A 12,307-nucleotide genomic window follows, 5' to 3' on the forward strand; every position below is an offset into this window, starting at 1 on the left:
CTTGTTCACCATCCTCAAAGCGAGTGTTTAACTTCTCTACAATGCCACTGCTCTGCTCTGTTCTCGTCCGCATCCATACAACTATGACTGCCCTCTTCCATACAAACCCGTACCTTTTTCCTCTAACCTTCCTTTCACCTCTCCTTTCCCTCTAGTCCTGTTCCCCTCCTCCCTTTCTCATAAAGATATTTTGCTGACCCTCACCCTGTAACGTACCTCTCTCCTCATAGCCGAGAATAAATGTCAGGTTAAAAAGCCGCTCCTTGGAGAGAGAGAGGGAAGGAAGCTAGGTCTGTCCTGTCAGAAGCACACATCAGGGCAGATGTTTTGCTCTCTCTCTGTCACACACACACACACACACACACACACACACACACACACACACACACACACACACACACACACACACACACACACACACACACACACACACACACACACACACACACACACACACACACACACAGACACAGACACGTTTAACTCAATCCTCCAGCCTGAAAAGCTTGTTCCCTCAAATTACCTCAGTTTCTGCACGGTATCAGTAAAATGCCTTCCTCTCTGTTTTCCTCTTTGCTTCTCCTGCCGCACATTTATAGTATAGCAGTTATTTTTGCCCTTCACACACACAGGAACACATAACACACACAGAGACAACCCCCCCCCCCCCCCCTCTCTCTCTACAATCTCCTGTACCTGCTCTGTGTCCCTTGTCGGACTCAGTGCCACTCCAGCTCTCTCTCTCTCTCAGTCTTAATGACGTCTCTGGGCTGCCTGCGAACTGCTGCATTAGCGACCAGGCTCATAAATAAGCCATTCAGGCAAGCAGTAATGGAGTCATTTACACTGAGCACAGGCCACATGGCCTACCTGCAACTAACAGGCCTGCTTAGGCTGAATGGACTTCAGGGGAGAGCTGCGTCACACTGACTGATGTCCACTGGTTCTGCTCTGACACACTGGAGACGGTTACGTCCTGTGCGCTGTAGCATGATTCCTTCCCCTCCGTCACACAGCGCGCGACAGCACGTTCAACATTCAGACGTCCTTGTCACGCAAGGCTGTGCACGCTGCGGATTAACAATGAGCATTCATGGAGGATCAGAGGGAGGAGGAGAGAGAGGAAGGGGGGAGGGCGAGGCGGTGAGAGCGACGGGGATATGAAAGAGAAGACTCCCTTCACGGAAAGCACAGCAGGTCCAAATGGAGAAGTACTGAGACAGGAGACCCTGAATCTGAGGCACAAGACAAATCATTTCACACTAATTAACCCCAGATGTTATAACCACACACCAGGAGAGCTCATCTACATACGCACGCACACACGCGCACGGAACGACAACAAAAACAATGAATGTGGGTACAGGTACACACACACACACACACACACACAAACACTGCCACAAACGCAATTTAAATGTATCACCCTCAATGAAACGCACACATTGCAAACCCATGCAACAGACCCTGTGATGACAATGAAGCTAACTAACTAGTATAACCTGTTAACCAGCAGCAACAGTATGAGAGAGTCAGTCCATTATTCAGGCAGAGCAGATGAGCAGTGTGTATGGGCTCATTAATCAGTGTGATTGGTGAGCGGTCAGGTTTTATTCCAGGAGATGGGAGGGGCCTCGGGGTGGGGGGTGGGGGGGGGGCATCTGCAGGGTAGAGCAGGGGCAGCTGTTTCAGGAGGGGGGGGGGGGGGGTGGAGAGGTTTGGTTGGGTTTACTTGTGTTTGAGAAAGATAAAGAGAGAGCGAGAGAAAGAGAGAAACAGAGACAGAGGGTCAGACAAAGAGAGAGAATTGAATTGAGAAAGATAGGGAGAGAGAGAGAGAGAGAGAGAGAGAGAGAGAGGGGAAAACCTGTACACTTCAGAAAAAAACTCCAAGGCCTATTTCTCACCAAACATGATGTTCTATTCACTGTTACACAAGGATTTATGTTATCTGGCTGGGTCTGACACAAACCCCTTCACAAACCCACTCAGAGAGGTGAGAGGCTCCTCACAGCCAAGGTTCCGGTCCTTGGTGAGAGACTGGGAGGCTTGTCATTAAACAAAGCTCTCTTTATTTTTCCAGTGGGCATATCCAGAGGGAGTAGAGGGGGAGACAGAGGGTGTAGAGATAGGAAGCAAGAGTGAGAGAGAGAGAGAGAGAGAGAGAGAGAGAGAGAGAGAGAGAGAGAGAGAGAAGAGAGAGAGAGAGAGAGAGAGAGAGAGAGAGAGAGAGAGAGAGAGAGAGAGAGAGAGAGGAAGGAGAGAGAGGGGGGTAGAGAGAGAGGGCAAGAGAGATAGAGAGAGGAAGGAAGGAAGGAAGGAAGGAAGGAAGGAAGGAAGGAAGGAAGGAAGGAAGGAAGGAAGGAAGGAAGGAAGGAAGGAAGGAAAGAAGGAAGGAAGGAAGGAGGCGGATAGAGAGAGGGCGATAAAGAGCGAGAGAGCGAGAGAAAGTGAGTGAGAGAAAGAGAGAGGAAGGAGAGAGAGGGGGACAGAGAGATGGAGAGTGAGAGATGGGGGAGAGAGAGAGAGATGGGGAGAGAGAGAGAGAAAGAGGGAGAGAGAGCGAGAGAGAGATGGGGGAGAGAAAGAACAGAGTGAGTGCATTACCTTGAGCTCCTTACTCTGTCTTTCTTTGATGTTTCAAACAGCTGATGTTTGAATTCTGCAGCTTGTACAGGGTTGACCTCAGGGGAGGCTGGTGGAAGGAGCTATGGGAGGATGGGCTCACACTAATGGCTGGAATTGGATCAATGGAACGGAGTAAAACACGTTGTTTCCATGTGTTTGGTACCATTTCATTGATTCTATTCCAGCCATTACAATGAGCCCATCCTCCTATGGCGTCTGTCTCAAAAAACAGCCTCCTCTGGTTGACCTGGTTGACCTCTCTCTCTCTCTCTCTCTCTCTCTCTCTCTCTCTCTCTCTCTCTCTCTCTCTCTCTCTCTCTCTCTCTCTCTCTCTCTCTCTCTCTCTCTCTCTCTCTCTCTCTCTCTCTCTCTCTCTCTCTCTCTCTCTCTCTCTCTCTCTCTCTCTCTCTCTCTCTCTCTCTCTCTCTCTCTCTCTCTCTCTCTCTGCCTGTTCTGTCTCCCACAATGCCGCCTCGCACAGTACCAGGAACTGTGCTTCCACATTCATCTTTAACCTAAGATTTGTTTACGCACAGATGTCTGGATCTGTGTATGAAGCTGAAATAGAATCCCGCTGAGCTCTAAATTAAATGTCATTTCTGTACTGGCATCTGAACATGTGTCACATCGTTTACTAGGGCTTCATAATGTGGAGGAAAGCAGTGCTGGCAGAGACATGAGAGAAACGTGTGAGTAAGTGTAAGTCCTTGTGTGTGAGAGAGATCGGGGTTAAACTGTACATGTGCGGTGTGTGTGTGTGTGTGTGTGTGTGTGTGTGTGTGTGTGTGTGTGTGTGTGTGTGTGTGTGTGTGTGTGTGTGTGTGTGTGTGTGTGTGTGTGTGTGTGTGTGTGTGTGTGTGTGTGTGTGTGTGTGTGTGTCAGTGAGGGCAGGGGCTTGTCTCTGCACATAGGGGGATTCATCTTATTCATCGAGCGTCAAAGATGAAGCCAGGTGTATAATATTCTAATATATAGCCGAGCAGTTCTCCTTGTCACCTTCAGCATATGCAGCAGTCTATAATCATCTACAGAGGCGTCATGATTAACTACCTGCAACGCAGACACACACACACACCCACGCAGGCACGCGCACAGACACATATGCATGAGCACGCACACACACACTCACACACTCACACATGCGCAGATGGTGAGACAGTAGGGTAAGCCAGATCTCAGTGGGGATGCTGGCGACGGTAAAGGATGTGTGCTTCTTGGCTGGGCCACAGTTGGCTAGAGGGACGGCCCATTGACGGCCACTGTTACAGACTGGCACTATGAAGAAGGGACTCACCTCCTGGAAAACAGCATGGATCCAAGTCAACAACAACCAACAAACAGTTCACAACCGCCTCTTCAACAAAGACAACCTACAGTACCAGGACAATCCCAGTTTAAAGGATGCTGTAGAGTTAGTACTGCTGATAGGCTCACACACACACACACACATACACACACACACACACACACACACACACACACACACACACACACACACACACACACACACACACACACACACACACACACACACACACACACACACACACACATACATCACACCACACCACACCACACATGTACCGTTTAACCCCGATCTATGTCTCTCACACACACATACTGATACCAAACTGCATTCACGCAGGCAGACGGACGGACGGACGGACGGACGGACGGACAGAACGCTATCTCACATAGGGAGACAGGGCTTGGCCTTGTACGAGTCCTCTGGGAGGAGGAAGAGTAGAGAAAGCCTGTAGGGAACACAGGGGTAGTGTGTGTCAGACAGCTTCGACAGCACACTGATAAAACCACCACAGGATGTGACTGGCACTGTGGCTCTCGGCTCAGCCTCTGATTAAATACATGTATCAAACCTGTCTTTACCTCTCTCTCGCTGCACTTTACTTTCTTTATCAATAGGCTGCAGTTTAACTTGTCTTCAATGTGACCAATGGAACCAATACATGCACGCACGCACGCACGCACGCACACACACACACACACACACAGGGGGAACAAACCCACAGTAGCCTACACACCAAGACGGATGACAACACACAGAAACACACACAAACACAGTCCCATTCCCCCTCTCTCTCCTCAGGCCATCTGAATTGCACTGCGACAGAGGACATCAATCTCCTAGCTGGCCTGCGAGTTGCTCAGAAAGCCTGGGCTGGGGATGGGTCTGATTTTGGTATCAATCACACTTTGTTCTTTGTCGGTGTCGCCACAGTGTCTTAATCGCTCTGCGTGTTTCTCTGCCCCTGTCTCGATCGATACCCTGCCTCAACAACACACAGGGAAGGACATCCATCAGCCACACAGTCTCAGTGTCTCCAGGCCTGGCCTATTTGTATACTGGAGACACACACACATCCTATTCCTTATCTGGGTTGATGCACTTGGTGCTTGGCCTCTTCTTTTCAGGTCTTCTACTCTCCACACTCTCACTTACTCCCTGTTGTCCTCTATCTTTCGCTACCATCCTTCATCGATCCATCTTTTTTGCTCCTCTTCCCTCTCGCCACCCCACCCTGGCTGACAGAGAGTGTGTGAGAATGACTGGATGAGAGAGGGAGAGTGAATGAGTGAGTGAGTGGGTGGGTGGGTGGGTGAGAGAGCGCGCGAGAGAGAGAGAGAGAGAGAGAGAGAGAGAGAGAGAGAGAGAGAGAGAGAGAGAGAGAGAGAGAGAGAGAGAGAGAGAGAGAGAGAGTGAATGAGTGAGTGAGTGAGTGGGGAGGTGAGAGAACGAGTGAGTAAGTGAGTGAGTGAGTGAGTGAGTGAGTGAGTGAGTGAGTGAGTGAGTGAGTGAGTGAGTGAGTGAGTGAGTGAGTGAGTGACTGACTGACTGAGTGACTGAGTGAGTGAGTGAGTGGGCGGAAGAGCGAGTAAATAAGTTACTAAAGGAGAGTGAGTGTTGAGTGAGAGTGCAGGAGAGAGAGAGAGAGAGAGAGAGAGAGAGAGAGAGAGAGAGAGAGAGAGAGAGAGAGAGATTTGTATTATTATTTACTGCCATTCTATATTATTATTTGTCATTGTTTATAATTTTATTACAATGTATATTGTATACATTGTTGCTTTGGCAATATTGACACAATGTTTTTCATGCCAATAAAGCAGCTTGAATTTGAATTTGAGAGAGAGAGAGAGAGAGAGAGAGTGAACGAGTGATGCAGGGTGCTTTAGGCCCAGTCTATAAATCTGGGGATCCTGGAGAGAGACGGACGGTGCTCATAACGAGCCTACACCAAATGTTTTTATTCCTCCATAGATTCCTCTAACAGGGCACAGCTGGACCCAGAGATTACACCCAGACAGAGATAGATCGAGAGGGAAGAATGGCGGGAAGGAGAGACAGATGGAGGGAGAGCAACATACCCTCTCGTCTACTCTATTCTCTCTCAGTGGTGACCCGAGCTGTCGCCCGTGATCAGTTGCCACAGAGTGTGACGCTCTCATTCCACAACAGCCAGCTAGAGACCCTGTCTGATGAACACATGCTTCGTACGTGTCTGACGAGAGGCATATTTCCTACGTGTCGAACAACCAGGCAGAGACCTAACGACTAGAGATTATTCACAGATGTACAGCGTGTAATGCGTAAGCACTGGTGGGAGGCTGCATGCCATGCAGTGCACTGAGCCCAATCCAACATGATGCATTCATGTCATCTAGTGCACAAGGACACTACCCAGTCGGAACAGGCCACCTGCTCTTGATGGATAAGGGTCCTTAATCTCTGTGACATGGGCAGAATTTATGGACAGCACGGGATAATTGGGTCCTGTGGCAGTGTAGCCCTGTGCATGGAGGGGACAGATTTGAATTGAAGATTTCAAGGTTCCACCATCTCCATCTGCCTCCTCTGTGTGCTCCACATTCACTTTCCGTTCGACTCCTCTCTCTGTCTCCCAGTTCATGTGAGACTATTTGCAAATAAGTATCCCTCAGGTTGGAAGGCATACCACCCTGCATACCACTGCTGGCTTGCTTCTGAAGCTAAGCAGGGTTGGTCCTGGTCAGACCCTGGATGGGAGACCAGATGCTGCTGGAAGTGGTGTTGGAGGGCCAGTAGGAGGCACTCTTTCCTCTGGTCTAAAAAATATCCCAATGCCCCAGGGCAGTGATTGGGGACACTGTCCTGTATAGGGTGCCGTCTTTCGGATGGGACGTTAAACGGGTGTCCTGACTCTCTGAGGTCATTAAAGGTCCCATGGCACTTATCGTAAGAGTAGGGGTGTTAACCCCGGTGTCCTGGATAAATTCCCAATCTGGCCCTCAAACCATCATGGTCACCTAATAATCCCCAGTTTACAATTGGCTCATTCACCCCCCTCCTCTCCCCTGTAACTATTCCCCAGGTCGTTGCTGCAAATGAGAACGTGTTCTCAGTCAACTTACCTGGTAAAATAACGGTTAAATAAATAAAAAAATAAAAAATAAATAAAAATGACGTGTGCTAATCCTATAGCCTAGAGGTTAAGTGTGTTGCGCCAGCAAGCGAACGGTCTCTGGTTGGAATCCCTGAGCTGACGAAATATAACAACAACAAAAAAGCTGTTGATGTGCGGTTACTCCTGTATTTCTTTTGGGATAAGAGTGTCTGCTAAATGACTCACATGTAAATGTCCTAGTTACAGGTAGGGCTGAGAATTGCCACAGACCTTATGATATTATCATGATGCTGAGGCCATTTGATGTTCTGAACATATTGCTCACTGAGTGTACAAAACATTAGGAACACCTGCTCTTTCCATGACATAGACTGACCAGGTGAATGCTATGATCGCTTATTGAAGTCACCTGTTAAATCCACTTCAATCAGTGTAGATGAAGGGGAGGAGAGGTTAAAGAAGGATTTTTAATGCTTCAGACAATTGAGACATGGATTGTGTATGTGTGCCATTCAGAGGGTGAATGGGTAAGACAAAATATTTCAATGCCTTTGACCGGGGTATGGTAGTAGGTGGCAGGTGCACCGGTTTGAGTGTGTCAAGAACTTCAACGCTGCTGGGTTTTTCACACTCATCAGTTTCCTGTGTGTATCAAGAATGGTGCACCACCCAAAGGACATCCAGGCAACTTGACACAACTGTGGGACGTATTGGAGTCAACATGGGCCAGCATCCCTGTGGAATGCTTTTGACACCTTGTAGTCCATGCCCTGACGAATTGAGACTGTTCTAACGCTACCTAGAGTATTTTTTTTTTTATTTACAAATTGATACATGGTGTCAAATACCAAGGGTGGTACGGTAGCCTAGTAGTTAGAGCGTTGGACTAGTAACCACAAGGTTGCAAGATCGAATCCCTGAGCTGAAAAGGTAAAACTCTGCCTGAACGAGGCAGTTAACCCACTGTTCCTAGGCCGTCATTGAAAATAAGAATTTGTTCTTAACTGACTTGCCTAGTTAAATATAATATTGTTTCATGAGCCTAGGACCCAGAGGCAGCCTTTAGCTATTATGCCCCCAGCCTCTGGAATAGCCTGCCAGAGACCCTGAGGGGGGACAACACTGTGGACATATTTTAAAGAGATCTTAAAACACACCTTTTTAGTTTTGCTTGTCTTTGGGGTGCATTTCCGTCGTTTAGTTTTCAAGAAACGTTCATCAATTACAACCGCAGACTGTTTCCTCATTGCTGTTGCTGTAAGATGGCAACTCGGTGCAATTGCACATGTGCCAATTGAATCTCAACAAGGAAACAGCCCGTGGTTGTATGTGATTCACGTTTATTGAACGTATGGATTTCAGCAAACAACGAAAAAGCACGCAAACTAGAGGGCAAACATAGGTACAAGGTTAGCGTTTCATCATTTACATTTTTGGAATTATTGACATTGGGCGAATCGATGTAGCTGAATTCCACAAAGCCTGGTCTCTGCGGCACTCCCTTGGTGGAGTTCATCAGAAACTCCATTCACCATGAAGTGGAGTTTAGTCAGCTACATGAAATGGTAGGTACTTAGGTAAAAGCCGGGGGGGTGTATGAAACCACTCCTGGGTAGACCACACTAGTGAACCTCCCATATGTGCCTTAGTCAGAGGTGCACAGAAGGGTGGAGTCAGAGGTGCACGGAGGGGGGGGGGGGGGGGTTCCTGCTCTCTGCGCTCACCTTGTTCCTCTCAAACAGCTCAGTCTGGATGGTCTTGAGGTCAGTGTCTAGGGCACTGGCCGCCTGCCGCCGTTTACGGGCCAGCTGGTCCTCCAGGTCCTCCGTCTGCGCCCGAAGCTTCTTGTTGTCCCTCTCAAGCGCCAGCTTCTCGGTCTCCAGGCGCTCCCGCCGGCCCCACTCGGCAGCGTTCTCCACCTGCAGCCGCTCCATCTGAGGAGGAGTGGGAGGAGGAGGGAGTGTGGGAGGAGAGGAGGGAAAACCATGTCAGAGGGAGAGGACGAGGTCAGAGGGAACGTTGAATCAACCAATCGCTGTACCAGAGGGGAATATAGAGACGCCTCCCTGCAGTCAGTCGGCCAGAGCACCAGTGTCCAGGTCGTGACAGTAAAGCCCTTTGTAAACGCTCTACAAGTGAAGGGGCTCTCCATTAGCATTTTGATCATACTCTCCTTTCCTGCAGCCCGGCCTGCCAGCCACCACAGCAGAGCCATTAAACATGCTCAGGGTGGATTCTCACGGCTGATATCCGAGCGCCGTTGAGCGGGGAGGATGTTGCTGCTGGGGCAATGAGGAAGAATACAGGAGAGGGAGAGAAAAGAGAGGAGAGGCGTGAGGCACGTGGGGCTGACAGTGGACTGGTGTCGGGCCCCCAGGGGCCGCTGGGACAATGTGACCCGCTCCTCTGAGGGGGGACAGGCGATGGGAGGAAGGCGCTCTAAAGAACACTTCAAAGGAGAGGACTCGTTCCACTCCACCATAAGCCACAGGCGTGAAATATACTCTCCAAAAATGACAACTTAGTACGTGAGTGACAAACTGACCACCCAGCCAGCTCCCACTTCCACCATGTCAACTAGTGGGTCACAGTTAGAGACAAGTGTCAACTTGAGTTCAATTGATGTTGAATGGGCTGAAATACCCCCATTAAGTGTAAAGGGATTTGAGATCTATAAAGCTATCTGAGTCCAGTCCATTGCAACCCATTATAGATGCTTAAAAGCCAACTGGCGGTGTGTTTAAGCCTCACCTCTGCTCGTAGCTCGGCCAGTTTCTTGTCCATACTAGTGCGTGCTCCCAGCTCATCCTCCAGGTCCTCAGACATGCGACCCAACTCATCCTGGTGTACCTCCTTCAACATGTTCAGCTGAGAGACAGAGAGAGACAGAGAGAGAGAGAGAGAGAGAGAGAGAGAGAGAGAGAGAGAGAGAGAGAGAGAGAGAGAGAGAGAGAGAGAGAGAGAGAGAGAGAGAGAGAGAGAGATGGATACAGCCAGACAGTAGGAACATCTACAGGTGTTAAGCTCCTTGGTAAAAGTATCGGCATCCATGGTCTTAGTGTTAGTTCGCTCTCCTCCTATAAACCGAGCCACCTTCCAGGTTGATACGCTCCCATACAACATGACGTTCTCACTCAGCTGTGCAGGCTACAGCGGTTTCTCCCTTTAACCCCGGAGATCCCACCGCGGTCCAGGCACATGATACGCACACGCCACAGCTCAACCTTCACCTCTCCTCCTCATCAAACATTCATTCCCGCTCTCTCTGTTCTCATCCCTCTTATCTCTCCTCTCTCTCATCTCCTCTCTCCTCCACCACCTCTTCTCCTCGCCTCTCTGCCCTTGATGATATCCGGAGAGATTCTTCAGTCTTCACTGACTACCCTGCCAGTCCATTCATGGTTTTCCAATAACATCGACAGACACACGCGCACACACACACACACACACACACACACACACACACACACACACACACACACACACACACACACACACACACACACACAGAGCTTGTCTTTACTGAGCACAGAGTGCCTCCTAGTGGCAGTCTCCTGTAAACACACTCTGAGCTGGAGGCTCTGGCTCTTTGAAGCTGCTGTCTCAGCAGGTGTGTCTGTGTGAGGTGGATATCTGCCAGGCTGTATTGACGTAGGTACGGGGGGGGTATATGTCCATATTCCTATGGTCAGTACGATGTCAACACTTCTAAGAGCACCAGGATGAAAGGGCTGACGTTTGATGCCTTTACCCCGTTTGATGCGTGGCCTCAGAGGGCGGGCCTCCCCTGGACGGGTGTTGGGGGGATCGGGAGGTAAAAGTGACCCTCAATCTCACCTGTTTCATGGCTTCCTGCTTGGTCTTGTTCTGCTCCTCGTATTTGAGTTTCCATTGGTTCAGATCTGTTTCCAACTTTTCTATGCTCTTACTGAGTGCATGCTTATCCCTGGGGAGAGAACATAGTTGGTTACATACTACTCTAGCAACATAGGTGATGGCTGTTCCACAGAGATAGATCCCAAACCTTCAGAGAACAATCTAACTCACGCACAACGCTAGTTCTGAATGTTTAATACAGGAAAATAGCTGTGCCTATTCAACATGTTTTCGAAGGAAGAGACTTGACAGAACCTGTGTCCCCAAAATACTTTGTAACCATGATGCCATCCAAACCGAGTTGGATAGATGTCGTGGTTAGCTAAAAGTGACAGCTGACTTCAACATTCTGGGCGAATACAAATGTCTTCTCCTGAGGTCAGCAGGGTGCCTATGGCACTGACAGAATGAATGGTCCAGAATGTTCCAGAATAGCCCTACAGAAACCAGTCTTACAGACAGACGGGCTCTGCCAGATTGTTGGACCTGAAGACGCAGACCCAATCGCCAGCGGAAATCAGCAGCCTCCGGAGAGCTCATAAAACAGTTATGATTCTAATGTTAAAGATCATGTGGCTGATGGTAGTGTTGGCGAGAGTGGGAAGCTGCAGCGGTGCCAGAGCTGATCTCAGGCAAAAAAAACAGGAGGCTCTGCTTGTAAATTATGAGACTGGCATCTCAGCCAGGGTGGAACAGAGAAGAGACCGAGCAGTTACTAGTCTACACTTTCCACACACTCAACATTAACGCTAATCTGATAATGAAATATGATGGACGGATGCATTATGAAAGGTGTCTCGTACGGCTCCAGTTCCATACGAGCCATAATATGTCTGAGGAAAGCACCTTCACGTAATCGAATATACCTCAACCTCTCTAAATATTGTCTTCCTTCCTACTCCCTTGATCCCCTCTCCTTACTCGCGTTCCTTGAGCAGGACCTTCTGTGATTCGTCGAGGCGGAGCTGGAGGGCATTGATCTTGCCGGGGTCCTCCTCCGTGGCAGTGATGTCATCCCAGAGCAGCCGGCTGCGGTCCTGTCGACTCAGGGCAGAACGCAGGCTGCTGGCGCTACGGGCGTCCCACGAGTCTGGACCTTCCGCCTTGGACCTCAGCACTGACTCCAACAGCTCCAGCTCCTAGGAGAAGGCAGGGGTAGAAAGAACAGAATGACAGGTGATAGAGAAAGTGGAAGGGAGTGAGGGAGAGACAGAGGGCGTAAGTAAACGGGAGAATCCGGGAGAATGACCAGAAAGGAGAGAGGAAAGAGGAAGAGGGGATATATGCAATTTCATTCACTGTTAGTCTACACCTGTTGTTTACGAAGCATGTGACAAATAACATTTGATTTGATTAGATGAACCACGCAGTGGAGTCACCCCACTCTGAAACCCTGAAGTCAG

The 12,307-nt window shown here is 49.3% G+C and overlaps 1 protein-coding gene across 1 annotated transcript in view; it reads right to left on the minus strand.

Annotated features, from left to right (window-relative positions):
* LOC129854051 (coiled-coil domain-containing protein 102A-like) overlaps positions 1–12,307 on the minus strand; it is a 67,529-nt gene that overhangs the window by 23,910 nt on the left and 31,312 nt on the right. The window contains exons 3-6 of the mRNA XM_055920677.1: positions 11,826–12,043; positions 10,866–10,974; positions 9,780–9,896; positions 8,753–8,962 (exon numbers count right to left, since the gene is read on the minus strand). Coding sequence (XP_055776652.1) covers positions 8,753–8,962; positions 9,780–9,896; positions 10,866–10,974; positions 11,826–12,043 — 654 coding nt within the window. The remainder of the gene's footprint in view (positions 1–8,752; positions 8,963–9,779; positions 9,897–10,865; positions 10,975–11,825; positions 12,044–12,307) is intronic.

This window comes from Salvelinus fontinalis, chromosome 4 (genome assembly GCF_029448725.1).
Source record: "Salvelinus fontinalis isolate EN_2023a chromosome 4, ASM2944872v1, whole genome shotgun sequence".
NCBI classification, from domain to species: domain Eukaryota; kingdom Metazoa; phylum Chordata; class Actinopteri; order Salmoniformes; family Salmonidae; genus Salvelinus; species Salvelinus fontinalis.